General features: G+C 44.3%; 1 protein-coding gene across 1 annotated transcript in view; it reads left to right on the plus strand.

Moving 5' to 3' along the window:
- Window positions 1-270: 270 nt before the first annotated feature.
- The window catches only part of SLC6A13 (solute carrier family 6 member 13), a 42402-nt gene continuing 27266 nt past the window's right edge, over window positions 271-15406 (plus strand). Inside the window, exons 1-2 of the mRNA XM_084878404.1 lie at window positions 271-324; window positions 2732-2938. Coding sequence (XP_084734530.1) covers window positions 2737-2938 — 202 coding nt within the window. The 5' untranslated portion in view covers window positions 271-324; window positions 2732-2736. The remainder of the gene's footprint in view (window positions 325-2731; window positions 2939-15406) is intronic.

The raw sequence follows: 15406 nt of genomic DNA on the forward strand, positions 1-15406 counted from the left end.
GCCCACGGTCACCGAGAGGGGAAGAGCCTGTGAGCTCCAGGGAGGAGTGTGTGCTGCAGAGAAGCTCACAGGCGGTCAGCCTGACCTGCCGGGGCGTGAACACACTCCCCGGGCTGTGAAATCACTCACGTGTGAGCTGTCTGGTGCCAGGGGAAGGGGGTTTGAAGAAGGGGAGGCAGGAGGGCAGAATGTGGGCTGGGCCAGTTTAGAATTACAAGTGCCACAGGGGAGTTGGAACCACACTTCAAATAGCCAGCACCTTCCCCTTCCCCCTTAGATAGTTCTCCTCCCCGTGCCTGGACATCTGGCAGCAACTGCAAGAAGGTTAGTAACATTTTCTTCTCTTCTTTTTCTGTTTCTGGCTCTCAGACTGCAGGTTGGTGGCATCCACAGGATTTATAATCAAAGGGGTTTTTGATGCTCTCCTAGGAAATGCTTCTGACATTTACGTGTGCCCATGCAAAGAGTATATGCTATTTTCTTTACTTTCTGAAACTTCAGTGGTTGTTGACTTATGGGACAATATGATTTGGAGAAAGAGAATCCTAGATTGAGAGGGAAGACATTTGGGTTTAACGCTAAGAAAATGAAGGCTTTCTTCTCTGTGAAGCGAGTTAAGATAGAAGAACATAAAAAGTTTGATAGTATTGAAAGAAAAGAAAAATTTAAATACCTGTGATTCTACTAAGTGATTTAATCCTTATAGCTAAGTATATCCTGTCATTCTCACTGTTACGGATGAGGGATGAGCAAAACAAGACTCAGAGTACTTCTTTTTGCTGAAGTTAGGCAGTAAGTGAAATGGCTCAAAGCTAAAACCTGAATCCAGGCTTGTTTGACTCTATTCCTAATGTCCTCTCAACTGCACGAGGCTCCCTCTGAAAAGCAGAACCCTAACAAGGCAAAGGAACCCAGGATAGGGCCACTGCTTCTGATGGGATCTGCGAGGATGATGAAGTGAAGGGAGATGGAATTCCCCCCCTCGGAAGACATCATCAGATGCAAAAGGGAGGCCCCGAACCAGCATAAGACATTAGGCAACCTTCTCTAAACTACTGAAGAATCTTCTTGGGACCAGCTGCTTTCGTTTCTCCTTATTCCACTAACAACCTCTGGAGTCCATTCCCTACTTATCAAATCAACAAAGGCCCTACTGTTTCCTGATGTTCTGGATCCCTCAGAGAGTCTGTGCCCAGCTGGGGCTCCTGCTGAGAAAGTTCCGTTGACAAGAACTTTTCTTGAGGTAAAGGAAAAAGTCCATTGGCCCACTTTTCCGGAAAAGGAGCCACTGTACACAATCAGGGGAGAGTCATTAGAAGATGCTTATATTCGACATGCTGATAAATCTAGGCAGCCAACGTAATCAAGGAATGCAATTGAAAAAACAGGAACACAGAGGGTTTAGGTCCGGGCTGTGTAATTCCCAGCTGTATGGCAGCAGGCATGCTGTTTAACCTCTCAGAGCCTCAGCCTCTGCATTTACAAAGCAGGGTAACACAACTTACATCTCAGGGTTATTGTGTGGATTAATGAGACAAATGGATGTAAAGTGCTTTTTCTGTATAGTTGCTCACTATATATGAAGAACATCTAATCTTATCCTCAATCCCAATAACAGTCTAGAATAGGGCAGTGAAGGGTTTAGAATTCTTATTCTTTTATTCATTTTGTGTTATCTTCTCTACTGTAACAGTTTCCTACATTTGTTATCACCCAAAAAGAAGAGAGCCCAGAGTTCAGCTTTTCCTTTGGCTGGTTTCAGAGAGAGATGAGGAAGTAGCTGGAAAGATCAGCTCATCTTATTCAGGGTTCCTGGTCCCACTCAGCCTCTCTCATTGCTTTGGAAGGAGTTTTTTTTTTTTTTTTTTTAATTTTTTTTAAAAATCTGGTTTACAAAATAAAACATGTTTTTTGATAAAAAGTATAGAAAATATAGATAAGAAAAATTCCTATAATCCAAGGATAGAAAAACATTTTCCTGCACATCCTAATCTTGCAATGCATATAAATATAAAATATTTTTCCAGCATAATCATATTGTATGACCTATTTTATAACTGTTTTCATGTCACAGCTTATGAACAATTTTCATTCATTACACTTTCTCCTGCAGCACAATTTTTAATAAATATATAGTAGTCCATTGTGTGTATGTAACTATAATTTATTCATCTATTTACCATTCTTAAACATTTATGTACATTCTAATTTTTTGGTGTTAAAAAGCAATGAATAACCTTATGTCAAAATCTTTACCCACAGTCAGAATTATTTTTTTTGAATAAATTTCTGCAACAAAAATTGGTAGTTTTGAGGATTTATAAAAGTCCCATCCCTTCAATTGTCCCCAGCAAACAGAATAGAGAAACTAAAGCTCGGGCTAACACAGACAAGGGGATTACGGGGTGGCAGGGAGAACGTAGACCCTCTGCAGCCTGTGTGAGTTCTCCCACGTCCACAGATCCCAACCCAAGAGCCTGTGAGGTGGAAGCAGCATCTGTACTTCAGTATCGGCCTTTCCTCCTGGCACAGGGAAGGAATATATATTTTCAGCAGCAGTCACCCAGCCTCTACCCATAGAGAGGCTAAGGAGGGCCTGGGTCTGCAGACAAGGGGGCAGGAATGCTCTCTCTCCCAATGCACTTATTTCCTTGGACATTTGCTGGTGAAGGATGGGGAGCACTTTCCTCCCAGAGTCCCCACGTGACAGAGTGCCCTGCTTGTCTTCCAGGTGAGATGGATAGCCGGGTCTCGGGCACGGCCAGTAATGGAGAGACAAAACCCGTGTACCCTGTCGTGGAAAAGGCAGAGGAAGACGGCACCCTGGAACGCGGGCACTGGAACAACAAGATGGAGTTTGTGCTGTCAGTGGCCGGAGAGATCATTGGCCTAGGCAACGTCTGGAGGTTTCCCTATCTCTGCTACAAAAACGGGGGAGGTGAGAGCCACTGCACCACCCACCAACCCTGGAAGGAGGTGTCCCCATCGCCTGCACTACTGCCCCTCAGAGCGGCCCCAGAGACACAGAGAGTGCTGGAGCTGGAAACACCCTTCCTTAGAATTCAGTAAGGACACCGCAGGAGCCTGACACCTAGACACATGGCGACTCTCCCAGGGGTGTTCCATTTTAGCATGGCACCACGGAAATGGGAGTGCAGGCTCGGAACCAGATGGACCAGAGTTTGGATTCTGGCTCTGCCATTTACTCTCTGTGTAATCTGGGGCGCACTGCTTGAGTCCTCAGAGCCTCCACTGCTGCACCTGTAAAATGGAATAGTGATACCTGCAAGGTTGCTGTGAGGATTAGAGACAATGCATGCAAATGCTTAGCACATGGTAGCTATGTTGAAGATTATGGGAACGCCAAACTGTCCCACGATCTGGAGATTCCTTAGCCATGGCTTTGTGTCTTCCTCTGTTCTTCTGGGTCCATGACATCCCCTAAGCCATTCACTGCCCAACACCCACCAGTGTCGTAACCTTTGATTCTAGTGGCTCTTCCTTCATAAATTTCCCACTGAAAATATGTGTGTGTGGGAAGCATGGACTCTAACTTCAGTTCTTTGCTGGCTTCTCATTCCCCTCCATTCTCACCTCTGGGTCACTTACAGCAATGGTGGTCATTTCCTGCCCCTTTCAGGGAATCCCAGCTCGCCTTGGGAAGCCCCAGGGGGCTTTCTCAGGTAATGAAGGTTCTGGGTGAGCAGCAGCTTAGGAAGATTTCTTTGCTGATGGCTGGGCTCCCAGGTCTGGTTTTGAAGTGAGGCTGCAGTCAGAGCTGGAGGAAGGAGAAATGCAGAGGCAGGTGACAGGGGGATATGGTAAGGGGACTAGTAATTTTACTGGCCACAAGGAGAGTACCCTAATGCAACACCTACCATCTTGCAGGATGAGTAGGGGCCCCCAAAATACATCAAGTCAGTCTCAATAGTTTTTGGAGAGAGAGGAAACCTACAACACAGAGTAGAGGTGGGAGGAATGGGGAAGAGCACAGAGTTGCTCTGAGCCCATAGTGTTATTCTCAGGATTGTGGCAACTGAGGGTTGACTGGCTCTGGGATTGGAGGCTAACTTGTATTTTTCCAGAGGGCTGGGGTGGGGGGCTGATATGGCTTTTCTGTCCAGGAATTTCTGGCCAGCAGCCTGAACTCACAGGACTTTGTTCAGTCTGCATTGTGAAGGAAGAAGGGAGGGATTTTCACTTTTGACCTAGCCCTGGACACCCCACATGCTTGTTTAGGAACTTAGGCCTGAGCACTTTCCCTTCAGAGAATTGGGTGGTGGGAAGGGGCTGGCCGAGGAAGGAGGAGGAGCCTGTGGCCTAAGCTGGGTGTTGAGACTCTCTGGAACCTAGTAACCAGCTTAGCTCTTCACGTGGCAGCAAGCTTAGGCGGTGAGCAGCTTTCCCCAAGCCTCTCTGGAATTGGGTAAAGGTTGGCTTGGGAATTAGCAGAACCGGCATGAAGAGGTGGGAGAGAGTGATTCTCAGGTCTAGTGTGAGACCACATGGTGAAGAAGGGGAAGCAAAAGGCAGCAGTGAGGAGCAGCGGGTGTGTGTGTGTGGGGGGGGAGGGGGGGCTCACCCTGCTAGGTTGTGGTTTGGCAGTGTTGGGGTCCGGGCTCTGCCTCAGGGCTCTGGGGTAAGTCTGCAGACCTGGGTGGAAATGCAGGCCCAGGAAGAAGAGTATCCAGGCTCCTGGTTTTTCACATGGTGCTTGCAGGGGAGGTGGAGGCAGAAGGGAGGCTGCTGTGGCGGCTCCCTCCTGGATAGAGCCTGCCTTCCAGCACGCAGACCACCATGCACAGTGGAGACATTGCTCTTTATTGGCTCCTACGCCACCAGCCACAATCCCTTCCCTTGGTCAAGGGCAGGGCCTTAGGACCCTGTACCCTTTCCCTGGTGAATGACGGCAGCTGGAGGGAAGAGTTCTGAGGGGCTTTGGAGCTAGAGGTCAATGCTTAGCTTTGCTGAAGGGCATGAGCCATGGGGCCACCTGGTGAATTAATGAAAAGGCACCTTTGCCAAGGTAAGTGGGACTAACCAGGGATGCACATGGTCATTAGAGGAACCTAGACATGCCTGTCTTTCTGGTTTTGGGTGCTCTCAGTGGTTTAACTCCTCTGTCATCATTTAACTCCCCTCACCTCCCAAGCAGTACAAGCTCTTACAGAGAATGGTCCGAGCACTTCTTGTCATCTCCTTATCTCTTTGTCAATAAGAGACTGTCTCTTAAAAAAAAATAATTTTTTAATCCTCATCTAAGGTTATTTTTTTTTTCATTGATGTTTTTAGAGCAAGTGGAAGGGAGGGAGGGAGTGGGCAAAGAGAGAGAAAAAGAGAGACAGAAACAAAGAGACATTAATGTGAGACACATGGAGATTAGTTGCCTCTCACATGCACACCAACCGAGGCCAGGGATTGAGCCTGCAACCCAAATGGGTGCTGGGGAATAGACCTGCAACTCTCTCATGTGCAGGCCGACATGCTAACCACTGAGCTGCCGGCCAGGACTATTTTGTTTTCTTTTAATTTTATGTTCATTATTGAGAGTACTAGAGGGGAAGTGTCCCTCAGCCTAGCTGCCCCCTCTCACAGACCAGGAGCCCTCAGGGGCAGGGGGTGACCCAGCTAATAGGGTCACACCTCTGCTGCTTCCACTGCCAGCAGCACAAGCCTTGGCTGGCCCTGCTTACCTGAGCCTCGTGCGACCCTGGGCAGCTGGGCAGCCACCATCTGAGGCTTGCCTGCACCTTGGGCCAGCCCTGGGCAGCTGGGGGGCTGAGGGGACTGGGCGCCACCATCTTGTGGCTGTGGGCGCTGCCATCTTTGAGGGTGTGACAGTCAATTAGCACATTCCCTCCTTATTGGCTGTGGGTACTGCTATCTTTGTGAGAACATGATGGTCAATTAGCATATTCCTTCTTTATTAGATAGGTCTATAGATGTCCCTCCATTTTATCCTTTTGACCCCCTCTGACTGGTACCTCTTTATGACAGGACCTTTGTTGCCACTGTGAGGAAGGAGGGGGAAAGAATGGAGACCATTTAGATTGGTTTGTCCCCTTTTCTCCTGGTGTTGTTTTATTTAAACCTGTGGTCCTCAGATTGGGGCTCAGGTCTCAGCGGGTGAGGGGACTGTTCTGAACTCGTTCTGGAGAAGGATGCTGGGTGCTGTGGGTGTACTGTGCTGAGGAACGTGTGCTCAGCCTGCCTCTGACAGCACCCATCCTTCCTCTAACATCATAGCTTTCAATAGCTGCTTTTGTGCTTTGGGGTGAGGATAAGCTAGAGCAGTGTTTTTCAACCTTTTTTGGGCAAAGGCACACTTGTTTCATGAAAAAAATCACGAGGCACACCACCATTAGAAAATGTTAAAAAATTTAACTCTGTGCCTACATTGACTATATATAAAGTAATTCTCTTGAGTAGGAATCAAATAAACACAAAGAAAGTATTTTATAATTACTTTATTATGAAATATTAAGTAAACAAAATAGTGAAAAATTATAAAATTCTTGTCTTGTCTGCACCTACGGCACACCAGGCAACATCTCGCGGCACACTAGTGTGCCACAGAACAGCGGTTGAAAAACGCTGAGCTAGAGACTTTATTATAATTAATATTTGTTCAGTGGCGAGGTCAGGGATGAAAAATTCCCCCAAGCATAATTTAGTTTCAAACTAGGAATATAAGTGACGTCTCCTTCTGTTCCCTGAAGTCTAACATTTGCTAGATCCAATCTGAAGTGAGTTCCAGAGCAGGAAAAGGGCTGAGGCAAGATTATGATCAGAGAACAGGTAAAGAGTATACATTATAGCTGTAAACCAGAGAAGCTGAGAAAGTGGTATAAAGGCCATCCTGCCCTGGCTGGGTGGCTCAGTTGGTCAGTGTTGTACTGTACACAAAAGGTTGCAGGTTCCATTCCTATTCAAGGTGCATATGGGAGGCAAAAGATTAATGTTTCTCTATGTCAAAAAAAAAAAAAAGAAAGAAAGAAAGAAAGAAAGAAAGAAAGAAAGAAAGAAAGAGAAAAAAGAAGCCCATCTGAAATCAGAAGCGACTAGCAGGGTTTTTAGGGAGAGAGATGGGAGGGTTGCCTGCTCCAATGTCCTAGGGCCTAGGCAAACACCCTCCCTCCAGGACCTGTGGCCGATCCACTCCAAGCACCTGCCTCATCCTAATGGTTTTATAGAGTCTCCAGTCTCAGTCAGGTGCCCCATCACATAGCCTAACACCCTGACCCTGACCTTGTCATTCAGTAACAATTACTGAGTACCTAACATATGCCAGGAATTATTCTATGTGGTTGGGATGCATTTATAAACAAAAAGACCAATTCACTGTCCTTGTGGACTTATATTCTAGAAGAGGGAGACAGGCAATAAACATAGGGAATAGGACAGGTATGCAGCCTATCAGAAGTTAATGAGAGCTATGGAAGAAGACCAAGTAGAGCTGGATAAAGGGGACCGGAGTGTAGGTGGGTTGAGAACATTGAGAACAACGAGGGAACACTGGAGCAAAGGCTTGCTGTGGTGGGAGCACTGGCCTCGTGGCATGGGGGCGGGGAGGAGGGAGTGCTTCAGGCAGAGGAAACAGGTTTGATGGTCCTAAAGCAAGAGGCTGGCTGGCTTGCTTGAGGAGCTGCAGAGAGGGGAGTAATTAGAAGGTGAGGTCAGAGAATGAAGTGGCAGATTATGTTGGGCCTTGTCAGCTCTTGTAAGACTGGCTTTTCCTCAGTGACATGGGGAGTCATAGCAGAGTTTTGAGCAGGACTGGCATGATCTTACATTTTATTTATTTACTCATTTATTTTTATTTATTTATTTTTAACATTTAAGAAACAATATTCTTTTTTTTTTCTTTTTTAAAAAAATATATTTTTATTGATTTCAGAGAGGAAGGAAGAGGGAAAGAGAGATAGAAGCATCAATGATGAGAGAGAATTATTGATTGGCTGCTTCCTGCACGTCCCCTACTGAAGGGGATCAAGCTCCCAACAGAGGCATGTGCCCTTGGCCAGAATCAAACCTGGAACCCTTTAGTCCGCGGGCCAACGCTCTATCCACTGAGCCGAACCGGATCTTACATTTTAAAATAATCTCTCTGGCTGCTTGTTGAGAACGAATTATAGGGAAATAAGGGCAGAAGCAGACCACTTTCAGTCGGAAGGCCCATGTTCTGAGACACTCAGGGTTTAGGGATTTGAGAAAAGCCAATGAAAGAGACAGGAGAATCCAGCAAAGGAGGAGGAAAACCTAGAAAATGAAGTGTTTTGGAGGCAAGTAAAGCAATGCTCACAGGGAGGAGGGAGAGAGAACTAACCAGATGCCACAGATGTTTAAGAAAGCTGAGAAATGAGAATCGATGACTAGATTTAGCTGTGTGATTTTGTAAGAAGAGTTACAGTGGAGTGTGGAGCAAAGACTGATTTAAGATCCTGGGAGAGAGAAGAATTGGAAGTAGGAAGTAGGGTTATTTAGGCAAAACTCAGGAGTAGGTGAAGTTTGTCTCTTCTTATGATAGTCTTCCTCCTGGGGGAAGTAAGCCAGTCTGAGTGCTGTGCTATGTAGCAGTAACCGCATGTCCTGCGTGTCAGGCAGTGGTGGGGACAGGCCATGAGTGACAAAGTTGCTTCGAAGGTGCACATTTGAATTATTTTCCTTGCTCTCCACCCTCCACTCCCTGGAGGGAAAAGCAAACATCATCTCCCACCAAGGCCTGTCCCCCTATAGCTCTGGCCATCGGGATGCGGAGACTGGATCGCCTGAGGCCCACTGTGGGGAAGGTGGTAGATGAGGGTTTAGGCAACACAATTTAAATCTGCCAGGAGGGAATTTAAATTACTTGCCTGCCAATCTCAGTTCAGACAAAAGCAAATCATCTGCCAATAATTTTATACTGAATTTCTTGGTCCAGGTTGCTAAAAACCAGTGGCAGAGGTCACCTGTGCTGAGAATCTTTTGCTTTTGCAAGTCATAGACCGCTAGCTGGAGACCACCTCAGGTTAGGACAGGTGCTCCCCTCTTCCTTGCCCCACTTCCCACCCTTCCCTCTCACCTTCAGTCCCTGACACCCAGGGCCTGGGTGCTTCAGAACATGGGCCAGTCAGCAGGAACCTTTCTAGCTCCTTGGATCCTGGCTGCCAGCTGACTGAGTTCTTCAACACCCAGAATGGACCACAGCTGGACCTCTCAGAACTAGGGCTCTTGAGGGTAAGGAATGTGGGGGGAAGTGCAGTAACAGAGTAAACCTCAGCTCTAACCGGAGGGAGAGAGAGTCTAGGGCCACCCCTGTAAAGGGGACTGAATGACACCCGGCATCAGGGAACACTCTGGCCCTTGATGCTGTTTGTAGATGCTAAAGAACAAAGAGAAGCAAGGAGCACGTTTCTTTATGTAAGAGTAATAGCAGCATGTGACAATTTGGTGCCCCTTTGAGTTAATTACTAACCCTCAGTATTAGACAGACCAGTGTAGATTACAGCATGAATGATGTATGCTCATTGTTGTGTTGCTCATGTGGACTATCATCATGTGGACTATCATCAGTTTATGTCTTTATAAATGTCACCTGGAACATTACAGGCAACACTACCTAATGTGCTTTTGAGAAGGGTGGCCAGCAGAACGGTACCTTTCTAGATGGGCATGTGGTCTCTCCCATCCCATGGGGAGAGTGCCAGAGCCTTTTAGAATGTGGGGAAGGAGATGAACATGGTGGATATGGGGAGCAGCAGGTAGTGGTGAATGCCAACCTCTATCTCCAGTACTAACTCCATCTTTCAGTGGCGGGGCTTGGGAGAAAGCGAGCGTGACTCCAAGGAATGCATGGTCTGCACTTGGGTCCCTCTTGGGCCCCATCCTGCCCCTCAGTCCTTCCCCACTTTCAGGGACAGTGGCTTTGTGTGGTAGGTGTGACCTTGTCCCAGGTGCTCAGGAGGCAGAGGAGAAGGGGAGCAGAACCGACCACAGGACCCACGGCAGCTAAACATTCTCTCGGCTTCGTGGGAATGAGCAGGCAGCATAACGATGGCGAGAAAGGGTTTGCTTTGGGCTGAAAACTCACCTCTCTCTCTCTCTCTTTTTATTTTTATTTTTATTATATTTTAACATTGCCCTCCCCCATACATACCCTCTCTCCCCCAAGTTTTATGTCCATTGGTTGTACTTATATGCATGTATACAAGTCCTTCGGTTGATCTATTATCTCCCCCATCTCTCTCTTTTTTCTCTGCAGTGTTTCCAACTTGCAACAGTAACTGTTCATATCATCTACTGCTTTATCTCTTCCCTAATTTCCCCCTCCTGCCTTGGTTGATTTATATACTTATCAGACTAAATTGTTTATGATTTTAATTCCTTTTCCCTTGTGGTAACTAAGTGCTTCCCTCAGTGCCTGAATTATGGGTGCAGAGATATGGGCAGTTAAGAACTAGTGAACTCTACTCCCATAGACTTTAGTTTTAAACAGTTTTATATTAAGGTATAATTGACTTTACAATAAATTGTACGTATTTAAACTGTACAATTTGATAAGTATTGACACATGTATACACCCTTGAAACCATTGCCCCAGTCAAGGTAATGCACATATCCACCACTCCCCCATATTTCCTCTGACCTCTGACCTCTGCTGTCCTATCCCACAGACCTGATTTTGGAACTATACATATATATCTCACTGTCATTTTAGTTTCCATTTCTCTAATGGCTAATGATGTTGAACATCTTTTCATGTGCTTTAATGAACCCATATATCTTTGGTGAAAACCTGTTCAAATCTTTTGACCCTCTAAAAAATGGTTATTTTCTTGCTATTGAAATTTGGGACTTTTAAAAAATATTCTGGATACAAGTTCCTTATCAAATATTCATTTTGAAAATATTTTTTTCTCATTCTGTCTTCTTTTTTCATATTATAAAAACAATATATTTCAGTTTCAAAGATTTGACAAGTTTTATAGAGTGTCTTTCATCTTTAGATGAAAAATTTCAAACTTCACAATCTTCTGCCAGGTAGGACTGGATGTCACTCACTGGTTTAAGGCCGAACCGATTTCAAGGCATGTTGTGGTGGCACGTAATGGTGGGATGGTCAAACGTGCAGTAGGTCTTGTACACTGACTGTTCTATCTGCAGTGTTGTGGATGATAGAAGGGACATTCCATTTTCTTACAAGCAGAGAAGTAACGGCAGAGCTGACTGCTAGAAGATGGTATAACTTCCTTTTCAGAAAGTTTTCCCCTCAATACTCATTTTTTCCCCCGAGTTGTTTCTTAAGATGGGACTATCTTTTCTAAGCTGTTAAGCACTTCTGGTTTGCACAAATGTCTGGTCTAATATACCCAGCTGCTCTGGTATACCAATTTGCTTGGCAGCATGAATACCCTTTTGCTGCTAATAAAATTGCTGTTTAAATGAACACCATTATCTGCACATGATCAATAAATTTCAACAGAAGGCTGCAAAGAATCCTCTGTGTCACTGTAGGGTTTTCCCCCCTGAGATAAGGGATTCTCCTGCACAAAATTGAGGTCTTCGTTGGTGGTTCTGGCTTAATATCAATTGCATCTTCAGAGGCTGCTGGCTTCGACCAAAGTTTCACTGTTGACCTTAGTCGGATTGCAACGCCATCATCATACATCTGTCTGACATTAGTGGTGTTCTGCTTCTGCAAACTTGAAGAAACTCTGGAATCTCTTTTCTGAGGTCTTGTGCTAGAAACTGCCAGGGGTGACAGTGCAGCGTCCTGCCTTCTCTCATCTCCCCAACTGACTGCTCTTGTTTGAAGGCACATTACTGTACATTATGCTGGTGTCAGAGGACTGTAGACTTGAGGGGTTAGTTGTAACGGAGTAAAGTTTATCTGGTACACCATGGAGCTATAGGTGAATTGAATTGTACGGTTCCCTGACACAGGGACAGGTCCTGACTTTTCTTGTTGGTCACTATCACCATAATGTAATCAGGAGGTTCTTCATTGAGCCATGGCAGATGCAAATGCCAGAAGACCTCAAACATCCTGTATGCAACATAATTCAAAATAAGCTCCTAATTCTTGCACTTTTCCCTATTGGCACTCGGACCTCGAGGATGATCTCGGTGCCCACCTCCAGGGCTAAGAGCTCAGCACTGCTGTGTGGTGCTTCGCTTAGCCCAGCCTCAGCCCACTCCCCGCAGGCCTGCAGCCACAACTGCTGCCACTCTAGCTCTGTTTTTCTTTTCTTTCTCTTTCTTTCTTTCTTTCTTCCTTTCTTTCTTCCTTCCTTCCTTCCTTCCTTTCTTTCTTTCTTTCTTTCTTTCTTTCTTTCTTTCTTTCTTTCTTTCTTTCTTTCTCTCTCTCTCTCCCTCTCTCTCTCTCTCTCTCTCTCTCTCTCTCTCTCTCTCTCTCTCTCTCTCTCTCTCTTTCTTTTTCTTTCTTCCTTCCTTCCTTCCTTCCTTCCTTCCTTCCTTCCTTCCTTCCTTCCTTCCTTCCTTCCTTCCTTCCTTCCTTCTTTCTGTCTTTCTTTCTTTCTTTCTTTCTCTCTTTTAAAAATTTTTTTTATTGATTTCAGAGAGAGGAAGAGAGAAGGAGATGAGAGATGAATGATGAGAGAAAATCATTACAGTAATCAGCTGCCTCCTGCACGCCTCCTACTGGGGATTGAGCCTGTGACCCAGGCATGTGCCCTTGACCAGAATTGAACCTAGACCCTTCAGTCCACAGGCCAAGGCTCTATCCATTGAGCAAAACTGGCTAGGGCTGGCTCTGTTTTTCTTAACAGCGTCTGCTCTGCCCCACTGCTGCAGTCCTGGTTCCCTCTCTACTGGGGATTGAACCCATAATCTTGGCATATTGGGCCAACACTATAGTGGGTAGAGCATCGTTCCACAGACTGAAGGGTCCTAGGTTTATTTGCACCGGCAATCAATCAGTGTCTCTCTCTCATGTCAATGTTTCTCTTTCTCCCTCCTCCCTTCCAAATTAAAATAAATAAATAAATAAATGCAGTTATCCATATAGTTAAATTTAAATTTTTAAACATTTTATTTTTTTCAATTACAGTTTACACTCAATAGTATTTTATTTTAGTTCCAGTTTTACAGCATGGTGGTTAAACAAATTATCAAGTGATTCCCCAATAATTTTAGTACCTACCTGGCACCATACATAGTTATTTCAATACTAGAAGCCCAATGCATGAAAATTCGTGCCAAAATGGACCTTCCTTTCCCTGGCTGCCAGCACTGCCTTTGCTCTGGCCGGAGCCGCTTTTCTGCTCTGACCCAGAGCCTCTGCCTTTCTGCCTTCCACCTTCCCACCTTCCCACACTGCTCAGAGGCCTGGAGCGGCTGGGGGTGGGGTGAAACGCCTGTGTCCCATCCTGCCCTGCCCCTGGCCACTTGGTGCTTTTGTATACAAATTAACCCACCATGTTTGTTAGGTTAATTTGCATACTCACTCCTGATTGGCTGGTGGGTGTCACAAAGGTATGGTCAATTAGCATGTTACTCTTTTATTAGGTAGATTATTGACTGTATTCCCTATGCTATGCATTGCATCTCCATAACTATTTTGTAATTACCATTTTGTTAGCTAAGTTTAAATTTGTCATTTTACTACTTGTTTTCTATTTGTACTATCAGTCCTTTCTTTTCCTTTTCCTCTCTTTCTGCCTTCTTTTAGATCAGCCTTTGTTGTTTCATGACAGACATAAACTAATTACTAAGATTCTGCAGTACATTAAAAAATATATTTTTTTTGCCCTAGCTGGTTTGGCTTGGTGGCTAGAGCATTGGCCTGTGGGCTGAAGGATCCTGGGTTCAATTCTGGTCAAGGGCGCATGCCTGGGTTGCTGGCTCGATCCCCAGTGTGGGGCATGCAGGAAGCAGCTGATCAATGATTCTCTCTCATCATTGATATTTCTCTCTCTCTCTCCCTTTTCCTTCCTCTCTGAAAATCAATAAAAAAAATATTTTAAAAAAAATTTTTGGTAGATCTGACAAAATAGATATACTTTTGACTCATCACCTCAAATGGCTATTGTTGTCATTTTTTTATTTGACAACCTAAGAGGAAAGAGGTCAGTGCCCCTGACTAAATAGTCAGGTATTGCAGGTTTTAAACATTCTTGTGCACACTGGTTGAAATTGCTATTTTGGATTAATTAGATATTTTTTATTATTCTATTGTCAACTTTCTTTCTTGTTGGCTTATTAGCCACCCTCTTTGTTGTGTTAGTTTAGTGATTGCTTTAGGTTTTGTAATATGCATCTTTAACTTATTACAGTTTACCTTCCAATGATATACCACTTTACAAATAAGAATCTCACAATAACACACTGCCATTTCTCTCCTGACCTTTGTGCTCTTGTTGTTACATACTTTACTTTTTCATATGTTATAAACTCCACATTATGTTATTATTTTTGTTTAATCAAATAAATTTGAATAATAACAAAAAGTTCTTATATAGTTACCTATGTATATAGTTAGGATTTCTAATATTACTTTTCTGTATAGAAAAAAATCATTCCTTTGTGTAGATTCACTGCCTGAAGGACTTTCTTTGACATTTCTTCTAGTGCAGACCTGCTTACTGGTGCTGGTTTTGTGTGTCTTAGCAAGCATTTGTTTCATTTCCACTTTTGAACAGTAGATTTATTGGGTATAGAGTTCTAACTTGACATTTTTTTTCTTTAGAACCTTAAGAAATGTACTCCCCCATCACTACCTTCTCACTTGCATTGCTTCCAGTGAGAAATATGAAATCTTCCTTATCTTTGTTCTTCTGTGCATATGTCCTCCCACCCTTTTGGTTCCTTTAAAGATTTCTTGTTAAAAACTCTTAATTGCTGTTTTAAATAACTTGACTATAATGCCCATGTTAACATTTTTATTTAGGGGGCTCAATGAGCTTCTTGGATCTGTGGATTTATAGTTTTCATCAAATCTAGAAAAGTTTCAACCATTGTTTCTTCAAAAAAAATTTTAGCCCCTCTCTTTTGTCTTCTTCAGAGCTTCAATTATAAGTATATTAAGCTGCTTAAAGTTATTCCACAGTTGATTGACACCTGCTTTTTTGTTTTATTCTCTTTTCCCTCTGTATTTTATTTTGGATAATTTCTTCTGTGGATCAAGCTCTGCTATGTCTAATCTCCCATTAATCTTATCCATGGTATTTTTCTTCTTTTTTTAAAATCCTCACTGAGGACATGTTTTTATTGATTTGAGAGAGAGAAGAAGGCAGAGGGAGAGAGAAAGAGAGAAACATAAATCAGTTTTTGCCTCACTCACACGCCCCATCAGTGATCCAACCTGCAACCTGGGTATGTGCCCTGAGAATAGAACCTGTGACCCTTCCGTGCATAGGATGAGACACTAACCACTTAGCAACACTGACCAGGGCCCTTTTATTTTTCA

Source organism: Pipistrellus hanaki, assembly GCF_964339955.1.
Source record: "Pipistrellus hanaki genome assembly, chromosome: 3".
NCBI classification, from domain to species: domain Eukaryota; kingdom Metazoa; phylum Chordata; class Mammalia; order Chiroptera; family Vespertilionidae; genus Pipistrellus; species Pipistrellus hanaki.